This window comes from Chlamydotis macqueenii, chromosome 2 (genome assembly GCF_036417535.1).
Source record: "Chlamydotis macqueenii isolate bChlMac1 chromosome 2, bChlMac1.mat, whole genome shotgun sequence".
In the NCBI taxonomy this organism is placed as follows: domain Eukaryota; kingdom Metazoa; phylum Chordata; class Aves; order Otidiformes; family Otididae; genus Chlamydotis; species Chlamydotis macqueenii.
Genome location: NC_141557.1, coordinates 127,618,844 through 127,644,245, shown reverse-complemented (window position 1 = coordinate 127,644,245; position 25,402 = coordinate 127,618,844). Strand labels below are relative to the sequence as shown.

Sequence of the window (25,402 nt, the reverse complement as noted above, 5' to 3'; positions counted from 1 at the left end):
CATAGCAAACAAATCTAAGTGTGTTTTACATGTTTTAAAATAGAGGGAGGTAGATTCAGACTGAACATAAAGAAAAGAAAACTAATACAGTGAGGGTGGTGGAACACTGGAACAGGTTACCCAGAGAGGTGGTTGATGCCCCATCCCTGGAAATGTTCAAGGTCAGGTTGGACAGGGCTCTGAGCAACCTGATCTGGTTGGACTTCCAGGGGGGTTGGACTAGATGACCTTTAAAGGTCCCTTCCAACCCTAACTATTCTATGATCCTATGTTCTTTCCACTAAATGGTAAATCTCAATAAGTGATAAATTACCAAGTATAATTACTCTCTCATCTCATACTAAGACCTAGTGATGTTAAATTATGTGTCCTAACATCTATATCAGTGATAGAATCCTATGCATGGTGTCATTAGTAGTTAGAGAAAGGTTTAGTTATAGCAAGAGAAAACCTTCATGATAGTATCGTGATTTTAAATTCTCAAAGAGCATAAATAGTAATATTGTTACCTTTCATAACTACTGTGCAACTGAAGTGCATAACAGAAAATTTTAACACCATGTGGCTCTGAACTTACCATGGGTAAACTCATATTTCACATGTAAGCAACTCAGTAAGCCCTTCCTTTGTATTCAGCATTAGTGAGGCTGCACCCCGAATACTGTGTGCAGTTTTGGGCCCCTCGCTACAAGACAGACATTGAGTTGCTGGAGTGCATTCAAAGAGCAATGAAACTGATGAAGGGTCTAGACCACAAGTCTTATGGGGACCAGTTGAGGGAACTGGGGTTGTTTAGTCTGGAGAACAGAAGGCTGAGGAGAGACCTTACCGCTCTCTACAACTACATGAAAGGAGGTTGTAGCAACATGGGTGTTGGTCTCTTTTCCAAGGTAATAAGTGACAGGACAAGAGGAAATGGCCTCAAGTTGGGCCAGGGGAGGTTTAGATTGGATATTAGGAAAAATTTCTTCACCAAAAGGGTCGTCAAACATTGGAACAGGCTGCCCAGGGAAGGAGTGGAGTCACCATCCCTGGAGGTATTTAAAAGACATGTAGATGTGGTGCTTAGGGAAATGGTTTAGTGGTGGACTTGGCAGTGTTAGGTTAACAGTTGGACTCAATGATCTTAAGGGTCTTTTCCAACCTAAATGATTCTATGATTCCTGCCTTACTCCAAGCACAAAGTGACAAACCAGCTTTTGTCAGTCTCTACCATAAGTGTAAGAAAACAGAACTGTGGGAAACAGTGCAGTCTATGAGGAGGAGGATGCGACTGTAAGGGGACACAAGGAAAATACACAGAGAAAAGAGGATAATAATTAGATTTAGTTATGCACATAAAAACCTACAAGTGAGGAGTGGTGTTAAGAAAACATCAAGAAATTAAGGCCTTTCTTGGCTACTGCCTGCTTTAGTATAGGCGACTGGGAGCATAGCTGGGACACAGACTTTCAGCCCTAGAAAGCCAAATTCTTAAGAAATTGAACTCTTAAACAGAGGGAATGATTCTTCAGAGTGCTCCTCATTTTCTTGCAAGCCTGCAGCACCTGGCTAAACTCTCCAACCAATTTAAACTCCCTCCAGTCTGTGAAGAGGGCATGTTGAGAAACTGGTGTCAGAAGGAGTACAAGTATCTGAGGTGCAAACTAAGGAAGATGTGCCTGCTACTACCCCAGCAGGCACATGACAGCCCCACTCTCAAACCTTTATAAACACACAAGCAGGGGATCATAGAAATGTGAACACAGAAATGTGAAGACAGAAAGTCATGGATGACAAAAAAAAAATGGAATAAAATCCCATCTGCTCTATGTAACACCGCCCTCTTTTCACATGCCACATTTTAACCCCTACATTTCCAGGAATCTAGTTTCCAGCATCTCTACTTGCAAAATCACTTGAAACAATTCTATTTGTGATGTGAAAGGGAAGTTCTTGGGCCATAGACCACTTACAGCTGCCTTCCTGCTCCTCCATCATTATCCAAACAGCCAAATGCACACTGAACCCATTAGTACTAACTAATTGCTTCCATATTTGCCTTTCAGACAGTAAATGTTTCATTTTGGCCCCTGATATTCCACACATGGAATACACTTTTAAAAAAAAAAGACAACATAACGAATAGTCATTGGGTGGTCAGAGTTTCTACTACAGCTACAAGCTGTACAAGCTACAGGCTTGGCCTGGATTCCTATCAGTGACCAGGGAGTGAAAGAAAAGGCTACACCTCAATCACTGCAGATACATGTTCTCTGTGTTTGCAGAGGATATATAAAGCAGAATAAACCAGATGTCCACCTCAGGGAGCAAAGACTCAGTATACATAACCTATCAAGACACGGAATTTTCAACTTCAGAACACTACCTATAATAAATACTGATCATACTTGGTAAAAAAATCTAAAGAAACAATGAATTTGCTCTCACAGAAACAGCATAGCATCAGAAGAGGAAAAAAAACCCAAAGTTAAATTCAAGCCAGCTGGCAATATCTTTTAGACCAGCTCGACAAATTTAATTTACTTTGTCCAGGATCTCTCTATTCTCTCTCTGGTCTTGCTTCACTTAGATGCAATGAATCTTAATTTCTGCTCTACCTAAAGTGCTTCTCATTAAGTTCATCAGGAGACAAATTTAGCTATTATTTCCTTGTTATATCCTTCAGAGTGAATGCTTAATTTTCAATCTCTCCTTCATAAAGATTTTCCATTTAGAGAGAGTTCAGCCACAAGTTATCTAGTTCATTTGCAACCACATCTTAAAAATCTAAAAGGCATTAGATTTCCAATTTTTATAGTCATATAAACTACATTATAAATTTCTGTATGTAGCATTGCAGTCCAGTTTTACTATTGCTTTTTTAAACACAAAACAATGTATCAAATACCTAGTATTGAAAATAGGAAAACAGGTTTTCACTTGCTTTATAAATATCCCACTGCACTAAAAAAGAAAATATTTTCACAGGATCACACTCTGAAACCTGTAACTCTCCTCAGATTACTCTTTTCTGAATTTGACAGCAATGACAAAAACTGTTCATGTTGCTCATTAACATGTCGCTCACTGAAGTGGATAAACATGAAGAAAAGCAGAGTAAGACTAAAATCACAGGACACCAGTGGCACAAGGACAAACAGCATAAGCTTCTTAACCACATGAGCAATTTGGTTTGGATAAGCTTTCCACTGGAAACAGTGGGGGAAGGAGTCTGCCAGTTTTAAAGTGGATTTTAGTCCATTTATTACAGGAATGATCTGGTCTTTGTGATAAGGCATGTATTGTCTTGAGGATCCATCAGTTTGTTCCAGAGACAGACAAGCTCTTTCTTTCATAGTAATTAACTATCTCTAAGTGGATATGTCCTTTATGTCATTGTATCTCATTTATACGAAAGCAACTATTAGACAATTTTTGTTCAGCCTGAAGCCATGAGTGCCATCACATCTATTTTGTGCCTTGACTAAATTATACAGGTTATGGAAAACATCAGCCTGCCAAGAAGCCTGCAGCTTCAGAGGCTGCTGTGCATGTATATGCATGTGTATAAATAAAAAAGATGTTATAATCCTCAGACAGATTGTGTCCCATGCTTACATAAATTCCAGGGATAGAAAATTTCCTTTGCTAGTCTTTTTAAAAATTAAAAGAAACAAGAAAACCCAACAACATGAAAACCTCACGGATTATAACATCCCTAAATAATTATATTAAATTTGCCATCATTCTGTGGAAGGCTACTTAGGCCGTAAAATAAATACAAGAGGCTTAAGACAGAGAAACTGTTTGAAGTTACATTGTAAGTGAAACACTTTAAAATGAAAAATATTACATTCAGTGTAATCAGATGTTCAGTGTAATGAGGGTAGTTAGCGAAATCATTTATCATTAGATTCACTGATTATAATTGCTTCCTTAGCGTAACAGATTTGCATTTACCTCCTAAAACGATATCCCAGAAAGCAGCAACATAGGGAAAAAGCCACAAAAATTGGCCTTTTCCCTTTACTGTTTGTTTTAATTTTTCTTCTATTATGGCTGAACAAGAGGCTACAAAAGTAGCTGCCAAGAACTCTGGACACAGCTGACTTCAAAGAATAGTTCCAAATCACACAGAATGGCAGGCAGGAAGGAAGGAACATTTTTTCCAGACCTTCTTTGTCTATTGATGCACAGGCAAGTTAATTACTACACAGTGGTAATTAGCACCCACACCAGTGGTGGGGATGGATAGCAGTCCTCAGCTGTCTTTCCCACAGCATGATCCTATTTTTGGAGCAAAGAACTGGGTCACCATGTAGTCGGGGTGTAACAAGAAAGTGCCATGCTGGGGATAAAGCAAAAGTCATGGGAAAGTAGAGCTCTTCTAACTTCACCTTCATCTATTATTTTCCTTATTTCCCTCTGAATATTCCCAATGCAAGCCATCATAACATCAGGAACCAATTTTTAAAGTTGTTTAGATGTCTAAATGCAAGCATAGGTGCTGAAGAGGCATTAAAAATGCTTATGAATCTAAAAGACAGTGATTTCACTTATTTCTTATTAGCTAAAAGTTATCTGCACAGACACTTTTGGAATCCAAACAGGCATATTGATGTGCAGCTTTAGGCACCTATATTCCACCATAGTTTGCTTTTGCAGTCAACAACATGGAGCAAAGCAGACTGCAGAGCCCTAGAAGCTGGAAGAGTACTTGGTATAGCCACAGTCCTGCACCTCACTGAATGACCTGTGCCCTGAACATCCTTCTCTGCCTCTGAGATACATCCCTCAAGTGCACGTTCATATCCAGACCAAAAAAAAAAAACACCCTCTTAAAGAGCAGATGTGTGTGGACTTTTCTGATCAAGAAGCTAACCAGGAGCACCCGTAGAAAATTGCATTCTAATAGAATGTCATAGGAGGGACTCAATTTTTTTTTCCCATAAAGTGAAATCACCAATGAAAAAAAAAACCCTAATCCGATACAATGTCAAATACAGAGAAAAGACAATTGGAAGAGTAAGCTTCCTTACTACTGTTGACTCAAAGTCCCACCCTGGGCCATCAAGTCCAAACCTCTGGTAACTTGGACAAACATCACGTAAGTTGTCATTTCTACACTCATTGAGGTCCATTTTTAAAAATGGCTTACTTTTTGCAGAAAGCTAATCCAAAATCTGAGTTCTCTGAGGATAAAAACTGTTCTCGCATTCACTAAATGTTTTATTTTAAAGTCACTATTCTGTCCAAGGATTGGCTGAGTTATGGCCATTCAGCTAACCTGTCTGTCAAGGTCTGCCCCAGGTTCCAACAGGCCTGCCTTGCAACCAATCTTTTGGTTGCAGTAATGACCTTAATATTTATTTCTATGCAACGTAATAATAACTACCATACTGAATCTCACTCTGCAGGAAAGAGACCTTTACCAAATATAAAAATCATATTGAAAGGACAGCATTAATTTTAACTAAATAATTCTTAAAGCAGTAATATTTCAAAAATTACAGTTAAAGTTTACCCTCATGCTTTTACAATTACATGGCACAAGATTTGCAAGAGAATACTTAAACCAGTGAAGCAGTCCTAGTAAATATAGTACATTTGTGAGTTTTCATTATTCCTATCAGTGCTTGTATTAGTTAAGGATTCAAACACAATTGTGCCCTGCACTGTTGAAGCAAAATGATCTCTGACATCCGCAAAAGCAAAAGGGCTGATCCAAGATGGAAAAAGTCTATTTGAATAACAAGGAGCACCAAAGGGGGAAGATGGGAAAAAGTAGGAGGAGGCAGGAGAACACAGAATGGTCTCACTTAACATCAGCCTCTGTACGAGTTCAGATACACAGGTTCTTTCTGATCCTCTTCTAAACTGGAAGACAATTGCCAAGTTATCAAACACATCATAACAGAGATCTTGAAAATCTTTGCTGACCTAATTACTTTCACTTGGTTGTACTGCACGTTTCTCATTAGTAAACATTTTGATGAGCTGAAAGCTACATTGCTGGCAACTACTAGCACCAGCTCAACTTGCAAAGAGAATCTGAGCACAATTTATTTCTCCTTATCAGTGTCAGAGAAACAGAATTGGTGAACTATAAAAATAAGTGAGATCTGGCTGACTGTGACAAAGAAATCCAGCACAATTAAGAATAATTGTGGGCCAGATGCTGAAGATTTCCCAGCAATTTCAGAAATTTCTTAATCTAGGTATTGGATTTAAAAAAAAAAAATCTTTATTTCAATAAAGGATTTCCTACATATTGCTGGGGTGAGGATGTTGCTCAGGAGCTGCAGAAAAACTCAACTTTAGCTGTCCTTAGAATAAGAGTTCCCTTATCTTATTAATTAGATTCAAATAGCTAGGGTTAAGTCTATTACAGAAGATGGAGGGACATTGTCTCCATTCCACATAAGCATGAAATTCTGTAACAGATTTTCAACTGTCTTTCATGCATTCCCATAAAAATGATAATCTTATCATTATTATTTCATAGTTGAGGTATTGTTTGCAAGAGCCCCAAAGCACGAACCATGAAAGACAGAAGCTCTTATGATGCTCAAGTCGGTGTCAAGGAGGACAATTTTGCACCTGGATTTATTGTATCACTTCTGATATTGTGGAAAAGCTGGTCACAGTTCCATAGTTACGAGTGAATTTTGCAATAAAAGCAAGGATTCAGCTTCTTGACTTTATATGATGAGGAAAGGTTATCCTTCCTGAAATCCACTAAAAATGTACTATATGTCTTTTGATTCATTCAGATAAATAAGTTGTAAATTAATTCTTTTAAGGCACACATCAGTATCAGATTTGTCACCCAAAAGACACCACATTCCTCAAAAATGTTGTATGTACTCAAACTTCAACAAGACTTTACCATGAGAAATTAAGACGTAGCTGAGCAAAGGTACTACTCATTTTTAATTTTACTGTCCTGCTTGGGGATATCCCAAGTTAGACCACTATCTTTGTTTTAAGTGGGATCATACACAACAAAGCATTCCATCTGTTTCGCATTGTTAGAGTATTATTTTCTAAAAGTGTTAGGAATAAGAGAAGTTGAACTTGTATCAAGAGTTCTCAGCAACGGATGGCTTGGCTGCAGAGTCACTGCCAACCAGTGGTTTCATTCCTACTAGTCCCCATCCTCTTCTCCCACTCCTTTTTCCTTTGCTCTTGCTCCCATTTGCTTTCCACTATGGTAGTGATAGAGAGCTAAGATGGACATCAGATAGTCATTTCACCAGCAAGTAGTGCATTCCTTTTCTATGGAGAAAGAATGGTTTATGGATTGTGTCTTGAATGACTGATTTTATTACCGATTAGGTGGTTCTGCACAGAGGATTTTTTTTTCCACATGAAAAGTTTAAGATAGTATTATTGCACTTAAGTAATGTTTCCAGGGAATATTCACTTTCACTTTTTTGAATTATCCAAATGTTAATGTCTTTTGCTGCGATAGTTACTTTAGTAGATTCTCCTGGCCAAACACCTACACAGGCTAGCAAATGGCAGAACAAAAACAAAGCATCTGCTTTTCTGTTTTTCCTCTTCACATTATGTCAGTGAATTCCTGAAGCTGTTTGTGTCTCATTAAAGAAATGGGTAGAGGTCACCAGAAAGCAAACAATAACAAAACAAAACAAAAAAAATAAATTACTGAATGTTCTCATCAGACATTAGACAGCTGGAAAAAAATCCAAAGTTTTCCTGTTCTTGTGACTGGACAGAGCTACCCATGGTAATTTTTGTTGAATGTCAACTTTTTCATAGTAACTTCTTGCAAAACTAGGCCTTAGAGGTTAGCAACTGTTAGCTGTGAGTCACAACACTGTAAGAGGAATGTACCTCATTAGAGCCACAGCATGAATGGAGGTCCTAACACACACAGTAAGCAAAGTCAGGGAACACTAGAGCATAAATCTAGGAAGAATTTCTTTTAACGATTTTCATGAGAGCTAAATTGGGCCTATTCATGGAAAAAAAAAACCAGCACAAAAAATCTTGCCGTGTCCAACTGATAGAAATCTCTTTCCAACGCTAGCTGACTTCATCTAGGCCAAATAATGGCATGACCAAAGCTTTCTGTAAAACTGATTTACAACATAAGCATTGTCAAATAAATACTCAGGATGATTTATTTTTTTTTCCAAATAGGAAGTGCTAACAAAAGAAGGTAGAAAACAGACTAAATAAATACTATGTTTGTTATTCACATAGAAGTGCACTGACACAGATATCACAAAAAAAAAAGAAATATACAGTGTATCACTGAATACAACTGGCTTTAAAATCACTTTTGCTTAGATTAAAACAGAATCTAGAAAGTCCACTGCTTTGATAGCATAATAGAGAAATGCTTTTGCAAGACCCATGAAGAAAACCTTCTAAAGACAAGAGTGGGCCAATAGATGAAGGAACTGGAAAAAGAAATGCTAATTTACCCCCTTTCCACTTCTCCACAGTCCTTAACCTCTTTTTTTAACTCCTCTTCTCTGCTGCTTTCAAAAGCTAACAATTCCAGTGAAATTATGTTTCCATTTGAATCAAGAATTTTAAAAGTTAATAGATGTGATTTTACTGCAGTCCTTCACACTCTTTTTCTTCAGTTCCTGTGCAAATAAGTGTACTCAACCAGGTGTTTTTCCACAGGTACAGTGAGATGCAAGAGTGGTCCATGTACACATCTTCATTATTTTACTTCATAAATAACAGATTATTTTGTATACCAGGAATTCTGTCTTTATGTGCAAGTTCTTAATGAAATATTTACTGAAATACAGGTGCATAATCTTTACATATACTAGCAAGTATGCACTCTGTAACCCATACTCGAATCTGATGCAAGTATCCAAATATTTTTATATTCACATTAGTATGGTGGGGGGTGAGGAGGAAGTTGCTCAGCTATGAGGAAAATAACACTATTTTTAAGTCCTATTCTGTAGAAATTAGGTAAACATTGTCTGCAAAATCAGATCATAATGTTTAGCAATCGTGATATTCCATTTGTGATCAAGTAGATATTTCCTTTTCTATACACATTAGTACAACAACCTGGAGGCAATTACAGCTATAGGTTTCATGGGAAAACAATTTTTTAAAAGATAATTCAACAATGCGGAAATCAAAAAAGTCAGAACCATAATCTCTGATCTGTTTCAACCATGCACCAGAAAACAACCACCATACATGCACTTCAGTTTAAAGACGTGTCATAGAAACTGAGCTGAAAAGCAGAACTCAGTTAACTCAGGAATATTGGTTTACTACCCACCGTAGTTTCTGATTGTACTGCTTGACTTTTTCTAGTGAGGCTGCATTAATCTGAGCTTGAAATTCTTCCACTGAGACACTGTCTCTGTAATAATATCCTTCCATGCTCTCCAAAGCTGTGAAAAGAGAAACAAGAATGGAGAATAGAAAAATCAGTATTAAATATTTAGTGTTTGCATCCTTTGTAGCTTTGTTCACACACTGGTGAATTAATTTTTAACCTTGAGGCTGTGACCCCACTGTGGATTTCCGTATGTTACCAAATTCATACAGATCACTATTTAAGATTTCATTTACAAGAAAAATTCTATTTCCTGCCCTGTGGAAATACAAAGGAGAGCTCTAGCTTGAGTTCCATTGCTCTAATTAAAGTACTCATGCCCTGTGAATGTAAATGTGGGGTTCAGTTCTGATATATCCTGGAAGAAAACAGTAGGATGAGCTGGGCTAGAGGAAAGAAAGGATTAATCTACAAACTGCTTTCACAGAGGGAGATCTAACAACTCCTTACGAAGCCCAAATCTGGGAGATGTGGAGCATCTGAACCTCTAGTTATTCCCACTGATAATGTGAATGCTTTCTTTTGGATCAAGTAAAGAAAACTTCTTTGGATCTTTGAAAATGCCCTATAAGCTCCTTTTCATGGATCTGGTAAATTTCTGAAGTGAAATACTTGAATCTTTCCACATTTATTGTATTCACTTCACCAGGAACTGAAAAAAAAAAAAAAAAAAAAGAGAGACTTCCATTAAAGGAAGGATCATGTGTCCTTCTCATACGATCATTTGCACAGAAATTAAAAGGAGCAAAAATTGAATGCACTACCATTCCATTTTGGGATGCTCTTCCTAGCAATAGTTTTCAGAAAAATAAAGGAAAGAACATTCCTCTAGCCCCTTTAATTTAGATACGCAAGGAAGTTTAACCTTTTCTTCAGACAAATCAAATCAAGTGTTTGAAAGGTTCTCAAGAAAATTTGAACTGCAAAAATCAAGATCTTCACTTTAAGAGATTAACCTTATTATAACATAAAACACAGGCTCTTGGTGAAATACATTTTTTGTGCAGAAGCACTAAAGATTTTACAATTAGGAATATTGCCACTTTAATAATCCATACACATGCTAAGAATTCATCACCCTACCAGAAAATGCAAACAATAAGTAGAGTTCTGATGGAGACATGCTGCCGTCTTCCAGCTTCAGCTGCACACAGAATATTAATTCTGCTTGTTCTGCTTAATATGACCAGTTAATAAATAATTCATTCATTGTGAAAGAACATGCAAATTGTACTCCCCTTCTGTGCTTTTGCAATTCTACTTCTGTGCAAAAATTATTAAGTTTCAACAGTAAGACTTGCTTCTTAATTTCCTTGGTTTTAAGTCATACCAGAAATCCCCCACAAAAATATCTCCTGAACTCCATTTATAATAGCCTGTTAGTGCAAACAGATTTGATAATCCATACTGCTTATTTTACTGGCATAAAGTTGGTTTTATCCAATTAGACTACGCAACCAGGGGACTCGGTAATCTGTGGGACTGGCTGGAGCACACAGTTCTGTCTCTACAGGCACCGTGGGGGCCACGCTCACAGATGTTGGCAGGGAATCTCACAGTGTGTGCTTTTGCTGTCCCCTTTCTGAAGGGTTTAACATTTTTCTAGCTAATATATTAGAAAGCTCTTTTGTAAGCAAGTTTTCCTTACAAACACATCTTCTATGGTATCCTTGAATCCAAGTTAGGATATTATGGACTGAATGCATAGATAACTGAATGGGAAAAAGCCTGGAAGGATGGGAAGGCTGAAAAGGGTAGTAGCTAATGGGACATGGTCTACCTAGGGGCCCACTACAAGCAGAATACCAGAAGGATCTATATTGTTCAACATCTTAATCACTGACCTGGAGGAGGTAAGTCAAGTTTGCAGCTAATACCAAATTGGGAGAAGCAGTGGATATACTCAAGCGCAGGGCCACGTAGAGAAGGACCCTAGACAGGCTGAAGGATTGGGCTGGCAGGAACCTTGTGACATATGTCAAGTCTTGCACCTGGGAAGGTAGAGCCTGAAAAGCAGCTCTGCTGAGAATGATCTCAGTGTCATGTTAGACAGCAGGCTGAATATAAGCCTGCAGTGTTCTCTGGTAACCAAGAAGGCCTACAGCATCTTAAACTGTATTAACATAAGCATGGCCAGTAGACTAAAAGAAGTGCTTGTCCTTACTTTACTCAACACTCATTAGATAGCATCTTGAATACTGTGTCTAGTTTTGGGCCCTATAGTACACAAAAGCTGTTGATGAACTGGAAAGAGTTTTCAGTTAAAGATGGGGATCTGCTGAGTTAGTTTGATGGCACCTCAGACAAACGCCATAGGAAAGAAGTAAAAAATAGAATCCCAATTTACTCATTAATGAGGAAAAAGACCTCAAAATAATGATTTAAACACCAAAATTTAACTTCTTATCCAGGACTTCTTATTCTTGGAGTCTAATGGACTATTTTGGAGGGGGATCCTTGAAAATTAAAGAAATTTGCTATGATAAGGAAAGAATAAATCTTCAGTATTACTGAACATTATTAAGCAGATGTAACACTTGAATGAATCTTTGCCCTTTTCCTTTAGTTGACTACACAGATGCTTATTCTAATACTCAAATATTTGGGGCTTCTGGAAACAGAAAAGGAAAAACTTCTGAAAAATAAATTCTGTAGCACACTGAATCCCCTCTCAAATAAAAAAAAATATATATATATATATATTATTTCCAGGATTTCATCCTAACCAAGGTATTTTCTCTTCTTTTTATGTGCTTTTTGTCTGCTCTGCTGAAATGTGTCTCCTACTCAGTGTTCTCATTTTCCCCTGTGACTGAAATCAGTGTATCCAAAAGAAATCCACCAAAATCTGTCTTTATTAGTTTATTTAAAAATCAGACTGCAGGGACCTTATTTTCAAAAAATTGTGTTTTAAGTTCACAGTAAGGTCAGCTATTTCTTCACGTACCTTACTGTTTGCTATTTCCTTTTACATCTTCTTTATCAGAGACCAAACCCTCCTCAAAACCTTCATTTGTATGCCTGACTTCTCCCTATTCCACATAGACCCTGGCAGCCTTTCGCAGGGTATGGAGTACTTTTAGCTCCCTCCGAAATCAAAGGCGGCTCAAGGCAATCAGCACCTTACATTCACCATTTCAGTGAATCAAATTCCACACTTCTGATGACTGTAATGACACTGCAGCTAATGCAGGCTGCCTGCAATTTATGAACAGTCTGAGCATCAGCGCCACCATTCATCACTTCGGGAACGCTTGCGGTGTCGTAACTACAAAAGCCTGGAAACGTTATTTAAGTCTTCATAACATTTTAAAGAGACAGAATTCTCAGGGGATAACAATTTAGTCCTTAAATTTGAAGTAACAGGAAAAGATTACGACAGCTTTTGGAATGCCAAACACTTTTAAAAGCAAGTTTCATGGTCTAACTATTGTCCACTAATGCCTACAAAGAACAAAATATTGATGAAAAAGGATTCATTCTTTGCTGTTGGAATCATATAACAGGTATAAACTTAGAAATGTACATCCATGCCTCTATTTTTTAATCATAAATCTCAGCATGTCTTAAATTCACATTTTAATTCAAAGTTCTCAATGAATGCCCACATTAAACAACATAATTAAATATAAGCATTGTGCCTTACAGTTACAAAAGACTTCAATCAGAGTGAGTAAGTAGGGTTTTAAAGACAGTTAGATATTATGTGAAAGAATTGGGGGAGGGAGGAAATTAAAACTCAAGTTACCTTGTGAAAAAAGTACTGGGTGGATTTTAAATCCTGCTCCATTCTTCAGCCTTTGAGGAAGCTGTTCAAAATGATAAGTATCAAGGTAGAAGTAAACCTTCAGGGTTTGCCGGCTTCCTTCTGCTTGGTATGTGATTGGTACATCTAAGAAAACAGTCAATATTACTATTTCATTAACATCAATGACAGGTGCTTTTCCAGAAACTGTTGCACCCAAAATTCACACGATTAGATAAAAATCACTGCAGACACTAAACTAATATGTGCAGTATTTTACATTATACTCAGTGTTGCTGTGGTCACTTTTGGCCTGTTTATTACCAGTAAGTAGATAAACAGAAAAGCAGTGACTGTCATCTTCACCAGCCTGTCAATGACAGCAAAAATACTAAGCAAATAATGTAGCTGGCAACATCCTACTTGTATTCTCTGTAAATCTGAAGAAACATCTATGTACAGCATGTAGATTGAAATCTCTGGAAGGATATCTTTAGCTAGATTTCACATTCCTTCCTCAGGTGCACAATGTATAAGGTCAGCGTGGTATATAGAGTCAGAGTCTCAGATTTGTGTGGGACGGAACAGAAGTAAATATACAGTAGCTACCAGCATATTCATTAAATTTTTATTAAAAGTCAGGACTCAACTGAGAAAACAAATGTATTATGATAGAATATATAAAATTGTAAGAGCACATTTCATTACACTTTGGCAAGGAAAATGTCATAATACATCAACTGGTGTAGAGTTCGGGGCAACTAGCAGTATCATTTTGCAGTCACAGTGATTCTTCAACATATGTTGTGTGTATTATGCCAGATGATTAATATGTCATGACCATTAGCAAAAGATGACAGAAATTTTCCATTTAGCTAAGTCTCTCAGAGGAAGTCAGTTTAATTAAATTTAAGCTTTGTATGTTTAAGTATTATTTCCATACATAAATCTCCAAGTTGAAAGCAGTAACAATAAAATTTGGTGATTTGTGTTAATAATACTATTATGTAGTTTTTACACTGCTTGCAAAAACTATTTAAAAGATTCCAAAGGAACATTTTTCACTATTTTTAGTAATAAGATTTTTTTTCTTTTATTGATTATGCAGAATCATAAATGGAAAAAACAAATTTGCCAGTTCCTTGTCTTCTGTAACCATAGTTGGGGTGACTGTGGTGGCAGCACTTAAACAAAAAAAAAAAACAAAAACAGAGTTTATTGCAATCCTGGAACACGTGGACTTTCCATTTATCTCTGTTTTAGCACAGACACCTCTGTTGGAAGACACAGCAATATGAACAGTTCGTGACATAGGTATAGGGTTAACTCCTCATCAAGGAGCCCCTCCTGAAACTCTCGTTCCATGTTGTTACCTGGCTTGGTAGGGCTTCTTTTGAAAAGAAACACTCTGAACAGGGTCCTTACTTGAATTATAGAGAAATAAATATAGTCCTTTATAGACTAGTTCCTACCTGACTACCAGCCCTGTGCTACTGAATTCTTCGGAGCATAGGCAGCATTGTGGAGGAACTTTGTGTCTTCTGGTTTTGGTTATTGCAAAAGTTCTCTCATGTGTGGTCTTGATCCGGCAAGGGAATTGTTTTAGAAAAGCTTGATGTGAAGCAGACATGCTTTCCTCCCTTCCCAAGGGATTTATGAGACTCAGGAAAAAATGAGGGCTTTTTGCTCACTACACAAAGTTCACTGCAGGAAAATCTCTACTGGCTGAAAACATATTACTAAAGGAGGGGCTGAAAATGAGTGTATGGGTATAAACAGCAGACTGCAAAGACAGTCGCTTCCTGTGAGCTGGGAGATTATTGGGATGAAGGGTTCAGGGCGCTGACTGTCTGTTCCAGCAGATCTCAGAGGAAGTTTCTTGCACAATTTAAAGCTATTCTAATAGTGTCTGCTGTGTCCTTTCAAGTAACTCTTCCAAAGTCTATTTTATCTTTCAGATGATATAATGAAATGGTTTTCATGCTTCTCAATCTTGTCTCAGTTGCATTTCTCTATTAAGACCTTGAAGCTTATTTTACACAGGACTCTTCAATAACAACTAGATCTTCCAGGGACTTTCTGATGGACTGTCAAACTCCCAATGGAGTTCCTCGATTAAGGAAACAGTTTTGTCCCCATGGTTACTGACATTGCCCAATAATGACTCTGTATTGTCACTGATGTTAACTGTCTTTCAGGAAATCTAGGAATATTAGGAGAGCTACAAATCTACTAATTATCCATAATCCCAAATTATATAATATTCCCTGCGGTAGCTTATGTTCTAGGAGAGAAAAATGATGCAAATACAGAAAATGTTTCTGAACAGTAAGGCCAAGATGTTAATTGTAATTACTCACTGGCAACTAGTGGTTCTGGCTCTGATTGCCTGAAGTAAAAAGTAACTTTTTCCAAGTCAAACAGTGCAACTAATGTATCTTCTAGCATGGCTTGCTCATCAGCCTAAAAAAGGCAAAAGAAAAAGTGAAATGGTCATTTGAACCAGATGTTTTCCCTACCAAAAATAATATGAGAGCAGGACATAAAAGTAACTACATAATGTTGCACAACATTTCACTGATGCAGTGTATAACCAAATTAACTCCTAGATAATGTAAATATCTTTGTTTCTGTTGGCACTTTTCCTTTTATTAGTAGTCCAAGATTATTAAAATGAATGTTATAGTTTCACGTAGTAAATTAACAGGTAATTTATAGCTACCATTACTTGTCATGGCTTTTAATCAAATACTGTATTTGATATAATTATTCTTTATGTAAGATACCAGACTTCAACAGGTTGTCTTGACATCAAGTCTAGCTTGTAAAATAACAGAGGAGAAAACTGAAAAACTAATTATTTTTAGCAATTTTCTTTTAAAAATGCCACAACTTCAGCAGTTCTTTTATAAACCACAGATTAGAGTTCATCATGTCCACTCTAAGCACCAATAATTGAACGAGTAGCTCAAAACAAGTACAACTCAGGGTGATTTGCACTACTCTAGATGCCAATCAAGTATGCAGATATGCAAATATTCTGATTTGCACCTATGGTTCACTCTGTGCACTGCTGAGCTAAAGAGATAGCTAAAGAGATAGCTAAAGAGATCCAGACTAATTTACCAAAAAAGCTTCATAAAGTAAATTACTAACTTCCCAGAACACTTTACTGAACTTTTAAAAAGGAAAATAGCCATCTACAAGTATGGTCAAATATGCAGAGCAATTATAGCAGAAATCAATAATCACTTGAAGTAATTCTATTCTTTATACAACCCTCCTGTAGCACCTTAAGTTAGCAACGGCCAAATGGAAATCCGAGGCATGCGTTTTTCCTCCTCTAAGAAATGAAACAGCAGGAAGGCAAAAAATAATAAACTAGCTGCCTATAAAAGAAGAACAAGCTATAGCTTACTGAATTACAGAAAGTAAAAAAAAAAAAAAAAAAACCATAATTTTCTCTGATCTATATTGTGAAATAGCATTCCCCCTTGTATTTATGAAAAAGCAAAGCTGCTATAAATATTTGGTCTCCTGGTTCAATTTATGAAGTGTCTACGGATGGAGCAGTTTTATCAGCAGAACAGTCTGAAAACCATTCAGTGACATGGGAAATCTTTGCACAACTGCTCATTCTTTGCTGAACTCTGGCCATAATGAGTGTCATTTCCTTCAAATACCCTTGTTTAAAATAACATGGATCATTTGTAAGCAAAATATAGTGCTGAGAAGGTATTGAAAAAGTTGCCTTTAAATACTTTTCCCTTGGTTAAGAACAGTTAGACAGAAGAGACTAAATGTAATTTTATTTTCTATTCGACAATGCATACTGCTGGTATCTGATTACGTGAAAATGGCTAAGTAGCATACATTTTCACTACAAAAGAAATCTCTACAATCTTGAAAGAAAAAAAAAAAACAGAAGTATTCAGTGCTGTAAAGACAATAGGTATTTTGTGATAACATGACAGCTAAGCACATGGAAAAACATAAGACAGACACCAACTGAATTTACTCTTAAACTCTGAAAACACTCTGAAACCAGCACCAGGATATTGCTGCCGCATTGTGCTAAAAAGCGTCCAAGACTCAAGACGTGACCCCGAGCTCCCTTGACCATGCTTTCTTCACAAACTCCTCATGTGGATAAAGAGCACTCCTGTTTCTCTTAGGCACTGACTTTATCTGGTTTTAAGCTGTGCACCTTGTCCTGACATACCATCTTCCACACAAGCCCATGTAAGTACCTTAACTACCTATGAGATAGGTGCTCATGCTAGCTCAAGTTGATGCTCTCCAACAATACCACAGACTAATACTTTATGACAGTGATTTAGAAACACTTTTATTTTTGTTGATCTCTTCTGCTTCTAAAGTTTATCAGGTCAACTTGTCAGCAATTTGCTGCTGAGATAGACAAGGCAAGGGAAGAAGACCTTTAATACCAGGAACAATGTCTGTTATTTGTGTAGACTTTTATACAGTAGGATGTACCAAATCAGTTATTCTCAGTGAGGAACTCCAGAGGTTGAGAAGACTGGCATGGAGCAGATCATGTAGATTGCTTCACAATTCTTCAAGCTAGCAGGAACCAGCCTAATGTGAGAAGCATCTTCAACAGCTGAAGAAGCACTTTGGAGAACTGGGGATTAGAGGACTACAAAGCCATGTCCCTTTCTCAACTCTTTCTTAAGCCACAGTTCTTTGCCAAGCCTTGTGAAGGAACAGCGGATTTCCAATTACCCTGACAGGCTATAAGGATTTGCCCTACGACAGGAGCAAAACAGACTAGCATGTCTAGTCCTTCAACTACTACAGACTTATTGTTTTTGGGGGGAGGGGGTGATAAAATTATCCAAACCAGGTATTTTCTTTATCTTGCATTGCTGCTTATTGCAAACTAAAGTTCTAGTTATCGCCTAATACTACATTCACTCTTAGGGAACAGCTACGATAGCAGTGGGGAGTCAAGGGTAAACTTACTATCCGCTCACTCAAAACAAACATAATACTGTCTTTGTGGAAAATTTCCCATATCACAAATAAACATTTCCCATATCTGTAATTATCTAAATTGCAAATTTGCCAAATAGCAGCTGATTAAGTAACAAGCTAAGCACAAAGGACACAGAAAATCACATTTAGAACTGAGACTGTTTAACTGTGCCCCTGGCTCAGAGAACAAACATGGGCTGTGACCAAGCACACCACATGAAGAGTCTTACCAGGTTAGGTGAGAGTAGAGACTGGAAATGAAGGAGAAGACCCGCACTGGCAATCTGTTCCAACCACCTTCTGCTGGCCTCCAGTGTCTCCATTTCATATTCTTTGTTGTTGTCAAACATCTGATTTAAGGCCACCATTAGTTGCTCTGAAAAAGCGCAAACTGTAGCCACTAGGCTCTGACAGAAGACCATGTCTCGCCTCAGTTGTATCTCGCTATCTGTAATGGGTAAAAGCCAAAAGAGGAAAAGCAAAAATAAAACAGGAGATTAATTAACAGCAAAAGAATCAGGATGGATTTTTTTTTTAATTTAAAAAACAAGTCATTTTAATGTAAAGTAAATTACAAGTTTACAGCCTAATGTTATTCGCAGCAAATAGCGCTCCATGACCAAACCTCCTATTTTCCATATTAAAATATTATTTTCTAATTCTAAAATTATATAGAAATGTATTTCAAATCTGTAATTTAAAGTAGTTCTTCATAAACAATGTATGTTTATCTTGTAGATTTTAATGTACATGCCATCCATTCTATGTACTTTTGCTGTTACAAGGTGACAGAGGTGAGTCAGATCTCTTTGCTGCAATGTGAGAACCAGCTGGGCACAAAAACATTTACTTTGCACAGGAAAGTAAGGATAGTCAGAAGCTCTTAATATGATCGCATCATCTGGTGAACTCAGCTACCACCTAGGTAGGACTGCCTGCTGTAAAGTGCAGACAGGGCATACGGGAGTGCTGATACTACAACACGGTCTATCCAAATAAAATATATATATATGAATATGAAATCTATAAAATAAGCACAAAGCAGCGTCATGTATCCAGATTTATGCTGTCAGGGAAGTCCAGGACAGGACCCTAGGTAGAAGTCTATGGAACCATTAGCAGCTGATTTACATTAGGGACTAGCTAACCTACCAATTTATCCTGGAGGGCACAGGCATTAGATTAGCTAAAGGTCAAAGAGTTAGAAAGGGAAACATGTTCTCAATAAAGCACAAAATTGTGGTGATAAATATTCAGTGCTTCCTTCTCCTCTTTTCTGAAGGACTTCAAGTATTTTTATCACTATGACCTGTTAGGCAAACATCAATCACAAATGGTACAGGTAGATTTAATCTTTCTTTGCGCAAGAGAAGATTAGGTGATATCAAGGTCTTTTCAAAGCCTAAAATCTTTGTTCTCACTTTTAGATTCCTCTGCCTCTAGAGGCTTAGCTCCTTTTCCACTTTCTCTATGGAGCTGACAAGACTTTATAAGACTGGATAAGTCAGTAAAAATAACTCTGTACTCACAAAATTAATACTGACTTCAAAAAGGTGCTTTTTTGGACTCCAAGTATTTCTCAAAGTAACTCCATTCTGTCTAGTTTCCTTCTGAGATCTTCCTCAATCTTTTCCTACACTGTTGATAATAGTCACCACTCTTTTACCATCACTTTGATTCAATTTGCCAGCCTCTCAGGACCTCAGGAATGTTTTCCATAAATGGTCTAATCACCACTACTTCCGCACTGTGACTCATTGCTTTTTGTTTTGGTTATCAAAATTAACCCCCCCCCCCCCTCTCTCTCTCCAGTTGTGCAGTATCCAGTACAGACAAAATCTTTAAAAACTCCACCCATCTCCAGTTTCAAAAATCCTACTGGCTTCTCCACTGTAAAAAAACTTCCCAATACCACAGCAGTGCTCAGACATTTGAGCCCAGCACACATTCTCTCTTCATTGTGCTCAATTTTATCCCTCTTTGTGTAACAGCAGCTAACTTCAGTGCCTTCCTCTGTATTGCCTGCTTCTGAAGCAGCCCTCTTGTGTCTCCAACACTTCATTTCCAAATCTCATTTAATACTACTTCAACATCAAATACTGCATACAAGAGCATTTTGGTCTGTTTTTTACAAAAAGAGTTTTATACAAAGTCAACTACAGCATTTATAAACTTGTGACAATATGTAAATAGGGAAAAATGCTTTAAAATAATCAAGTCTGGAGTATTTTCTCAGGTCACTTCTTATTTTAAAACATCTGAGCAATTACTAAAAACTTTTATAATATTTGGAAGAAATCTGACAATAAAGCAATGTTATATTCCCCTTTATAAAACCGCTGACAAATTAATGAAATAATAATGCATTCATATAGTGCTACAAGGTTAAAATAATCAGCTTCTACAGTCAAATGTGACTGCTTACTTGAACACTTATGCACCTACAAACTTTAAGAGAACCTTCTGCTTTAAGTATTATTTTCTAAATACTGATTTCCTCACATATATTTTGCAGACACACGTGCCTATTTTGTGTATTTGAAACCGTATGCTGTATGGGGTGATCGCAGAACAATACATAGAGTAATCAGACCCCTTCCATAAACGAGCGACTTAAAAAAAGGTATTCTCTAAAAAAATTATAAAAGGAAAGACGTGGGTTAGAACAGTAAGGTAAGTCTGGAAATAGATGGGAATGAAGATAAAAGAAAAAATATAGCAAATAGGAAAAAGCCTCAAAGAAGAAAGACAGCAGAAGTACTGTGCACAAGCTCAGTGATTTAGTAGTTAATTCATCTGCCAAAATCCAAAGTAAATGACCAGAGAAGGTATTCTGTATTAAGAAAAAAAAAAAAAAAGAATTTGCAATGTTAGTTAAAAATGTCTTTAGAATTGTTGTGTTCTTCAGGAATCCTCACTGTAAACACAACTGTAAAGTTGTTGATCATCAGGTTATCATATCTGAGATTTTTCCTTTTTCTCTAAACACAGTATTCTGTCCAAAAGCAAACAAACAAACAAAAAAATCTCAAACCATCCATGTTTACTTCCTGCACTCCCAAAACAAGCAAAGTTACCTGTATACTCAAGAAGCGCCAAGAGTATTCGTGCCTTCACCTCTAAAAGAAAAAATAAAATATATTGGGGTCATGGTTAAAAGTGTTTTCACCAACATAATAATGCATTTGCAGTTTCTCATTTTATACCAGCTTAACTCCAACTTCTTGTGTAGGCAATCCTGATTTATATCTACAAAACAGTAATGAGTCTCATCTTCACGTAATTTTACATATGACTTGATAAAATTGATAATAATCAAAAGCATCAACACTGAGAAAAACACATGAAGAGGCAGCTGCTGTCTCAGAGTACATGTGTACCAGTTGGCCAGTGCAGGTCCACATATGAAAGATTCCAGTCTTAAAACTTTGAAAAACAAGACCAGGTTTCAGTGGTTCCCACACTACACCAATTCTTTCTTTTCCTTCTCTTGTTCTGTACTTTAAAATCTAAAATTATCCTCCTTTTAATGTATACCAAAGCGTCCAGGAAAAATACAACAGCATTTTCACTTTATTCTCAGCCTTCAGGATTTTATTTTGCTTCAAACTTTTTTTTTTCACTTAACAATCTATGAAGTAAAAAAAGTACAGCTTTAAAAAGAAAAAAGGTCTTAATTTACAGTGACAAAAAATTGGGTTTATATCTCTTTGTCTTGTGGGAGTGGTTTTGTTTTTGTTTCCTTTCTTGAGTGGTGGGGTCTTCTCAAAGTTTGTAGGCTGAAGGAAGTGATTCTTCCCTCTCTACCACATACCAGAGCACAGATTTAAATATGTTAGCCACCACTGCAAGGAACAGGCAGATTAAAAAGCTGCCACAACCTTAGAGAGTGTCAAACTTCCAGCACAGCAGTTGACCTACAGTAATTGCCTGTAGGAACACACTGCTCCTTCAAATGCTTTCACATCTTTCCAAACTTTCACACACACAGTTTTCTGTGCAGTTCTATTCCAAGCCCTATTCAGTGGGCCAGAAGAGCTGCTATTGGGTACATGGAAAATAGAACAATTTGGGAATATGTTGCCCCCTACTAAAACTAACCTAATGCATTTGAAATTTGAATACAACTTGGATAACAGAACTGACATTGGAGATGACTGTATAAACAACACAGTCTGGATTCTGTGTGCACTCAAACATACCTATGAAAAGCCAGAATCTTCCCCAAAGGTGACTATGCTTAAAAAAAAAAGAAAAGTTTTCAAGCTTGATCTTCATCCATGCTGTACACACATTGCAAAAAGAAGTGGCAGTGTCTACATTTCTGAAATACATGCCCACAGTATCTTGAATACAAGCATTAAAACACTCAAAATTTCTAGTTATTCTTGAAAATTGCCTGGTGAAAGGTCTTTGCATTAGCCTTCTGTCTTCTAAAAAAAAAAAATACCACCAAAAAACTTACAGAGATTAATAACTTGGCGTCTTGGAGTCTGAACACAGCTTAGCAAGTGAAAATAGAATACAGGGAAATATAGCTTTTATCTGAAGAACTTAGATACACTGAGGCTATTACATGCAGCTTGTTTTATATGAGATTTGTTGGATCTCTGAATTCAAAAGCATTTGAGGTATCTATAAATAATTATTTCCTGCTTATGGGAAAATTACAGGACACTGCAACTCTCCTTTATCATTGTTGGAAGTCTTCTCAGTTTCAAAATACACCTACAGGCAAGAGAGTATTTTTAGGTTATTTGTATAAGTAAAGACTTTCCTGGGGTTAGAAGTGAATCTTGGATGTCAACCATTTGCATTTCAACAAATTCCAAATGCTGTGGAAGTTTTCACCCCTTCTTGCTACATAGCATATGGAAAGGAATAATTCCCCAGCAATTTCTACTTAGATTATATGATTTGTAATGCAATATGCCTTCAACTTCTTTTGTTCTTAAACATTCTTTTGTACTTTTTTATTTTTATAATGATATTCTGCTATTCTGATATTTGCCTGTAAAGGCTAGATTTTAGTTTTATTTTGTTTCTCACATGTGAAAATATTTTTGTAATAAGATGGAGATTTGCACTGCATCTTTTATGATTTAAGTTGAAAGACATTTTTTATACCTTTAATGACTGAAAGACTCCTTCACTCCTCACTCCTAATTTAAATTAAAATAGACATGAACTTTCTCAATTGCATAGTATTTCCTGTTTAAACTTAAAATTATTGTTCTAGCAAAACAACTGCACTTCCTCACACAGCTATATGACTAGCTGACTAGAAGCCTGACCTACTCTAAAACATTGATTCTTTTGCCCCAAAACCTTACCTTTTTTTTTCCTTTGGGAAAAAGCAAGTACAGAAATTTGTCCTCCTCTTTGTTCTCTTTACACCTGTCTACTGTTATGCTGGCCAGTTTTAATTTTACGTTCCTTCTGAAGGGTCCCTTTCTTTCCTTCCCTCTTGCTGATTTTCCTGGTTCCTACTCAAGTAATCTCTCAGCTTTTCCTCTTGTGCTTTCTAATTTTCATGTTACATATCTCACGTGTATCCAGAACCCTGTCCCAACATTATTCTTTCTCTGTTAAGTGATGGTTGAATTCCTGCCCTGACTACTGCTCTCTCCTGCACCAAAATCAAGCACTCCATCTTCAAAGATTTGTCTGTGCCAACAGCATATCTTTACTGGTTTAACAATTTAGTAGGCCCAGTCAGTCCAAGAAATAACTTTCATCTTTTCTTAAGTGACTTAGCTCCAGATAAATCCTCCTAGAATCTGTATACTATTTCAGAAAACTCTTTAATTCTATCAACTTGATTAGCCTTCTAGGGCTGCCTTTTATGTAACCATGGAAAACTTTTCTTTTTCTAATTATATGGTAGGACAAGCGAAATGAGACAAAGCAATCTCCACATACATTTTAAATTTACTGTCAAGAAAGGTTCGGTTAATTTTTTTGGTTGGTTTTTTTTTGTTGTTTTTTAATCTGTGCAACCTTCATAGGTTTGGTTTGGTTTTTTTTTTCCACATTGTTCTCCCAATTCCAGTACTAATAAAAAAGAAAACTGACAATCCAGAATGATCATCCTCAAAGCATTCTGAGTTTTCCTATTTCTTCATACTTATTAAACAAAGTAAATATAAAGAATGCTAAAATCTAGGACTTATAACGTCTCATTTTTGTGCACCTCCCATATCTCCTGCTTTACAGCACTAATCAGTGTAATCTAATGTAAGACATTCTACAATACAGCAGAACAATGACTAAAAAATTACAACAGCCTGTGATATTTTAATGAAAATTAAAATGAGTCAATTTTCAATAAGGAGATGCACTTGCCGCAAACATTCATCCTTTCTTCAGCATTCATCAATAACAGTTAAGTATGTTTATAACAATTACAGGTTTTCCCCATGGTGAACAAAGTTAATTTGTGGAACATGCTAGAAGAGACAAATATATCTCCTTTCCTCAATTATTAAAATACCACCTTTTACTTACAAATAAACACAAAGATTCTTCTAAAATCCCATGACTTTGTTCAATTTGTTCTTATAAGCCCAGCTAAGTAGTCAAATTAGGGGACATCTTTTTTTTTTTTTTTCTGAATCAGGAAAATAATAGGGAAAACAGGAAGGTAAATTTCTGCACCATGTGTTAGGTTTTCAGCCAGAAATAGCTCAGGGCAGTACTAGTGGTTCTCCTAGGTATCCTGCCCATTTGTGAATACAATGCATATGGCAAGATTGGAAAGGAGAAAACAAGAAATGAAGATATGAAAGGAAAATCTAGCTGCTAAAGCATGTTTAACCCAGCTTCATGCTCATCTGATTTCAGTTAGATCCAGTCACTGGTTGTGTGTCAAGTTTAATTTATACAGGCCTAAGTCTGTCTAAATCACAGCGGTCTCCCAAAACTGCCTGAGGTGCACATTTCTGCCCTGAATCTTTACAACACTGAATTACATATACCTGTCCAGACATGCCTTGGAAACTAATGCCTGAGAAGCAACCATTTACTTCCATTCTCCTATTTCTCCTTCATGCTGTTTGTGCCAGAGAAGCCACAAGAACCTAAGCTTTCAGGTATTCATTACATTACACAAACTCCTTGGTCCTGCAGGCAAATCAAAATTATGACGAAGGTGTGGATCATGATTCTCCAGAGTATTTCTCAGGAACAAGTACTAGTGATATCAGTTTGGGGGCTGGTGGTGATGGAGTAGGAATCAAATTAAAGAAAAAAAAATACAAGAGTACAAGAGAATAGGAAGATGTGAAGGCTGATGGTGAATAAACAACCCAAGATTATAATTTTACATG

At 36.8% G+C, this 25,402-nt stretch overlaps 1 protein-coding gene across 1 annotated transcript in view; it reads right to left on the bottom strand.

Annotated features, from left to right (window-relative positions):
* PREX2 (phosphatidylinositol-3,4,5-trisphosphate dependent Rac exchange factor 2) overlaps positions 1-25,402 on the bottom strand; it is a 182,900-nt gene that overhangs the window by 29,471 nt on the left and 128,027 nt on the right. The window contains exons 32-36 of the mRNA XM_086740922.1: positions 21,152-21,193; positions 18,305-18,522; positions 15,437-15,539; positions 13,080-13,223; positions 9,272-9,386 (exon numbers count right to left, since the gene is read on the bottom strand). Of these exons, the coding sequence (XP_086597048.1) occupies positions 9,272-9,386; positions 13,080-13,223; positions 15,437-15,539; positions 18,305-18,522; positions 21,152-21,193 (622 nt within the window). The remainder of the gene's footprint in view (positions 1-9,271; positions 9,387-13,079; positions 13,224-15,436; positions 15,540-18,304; positions 18,523-21,151; positions 21,194-25,402) is intronic.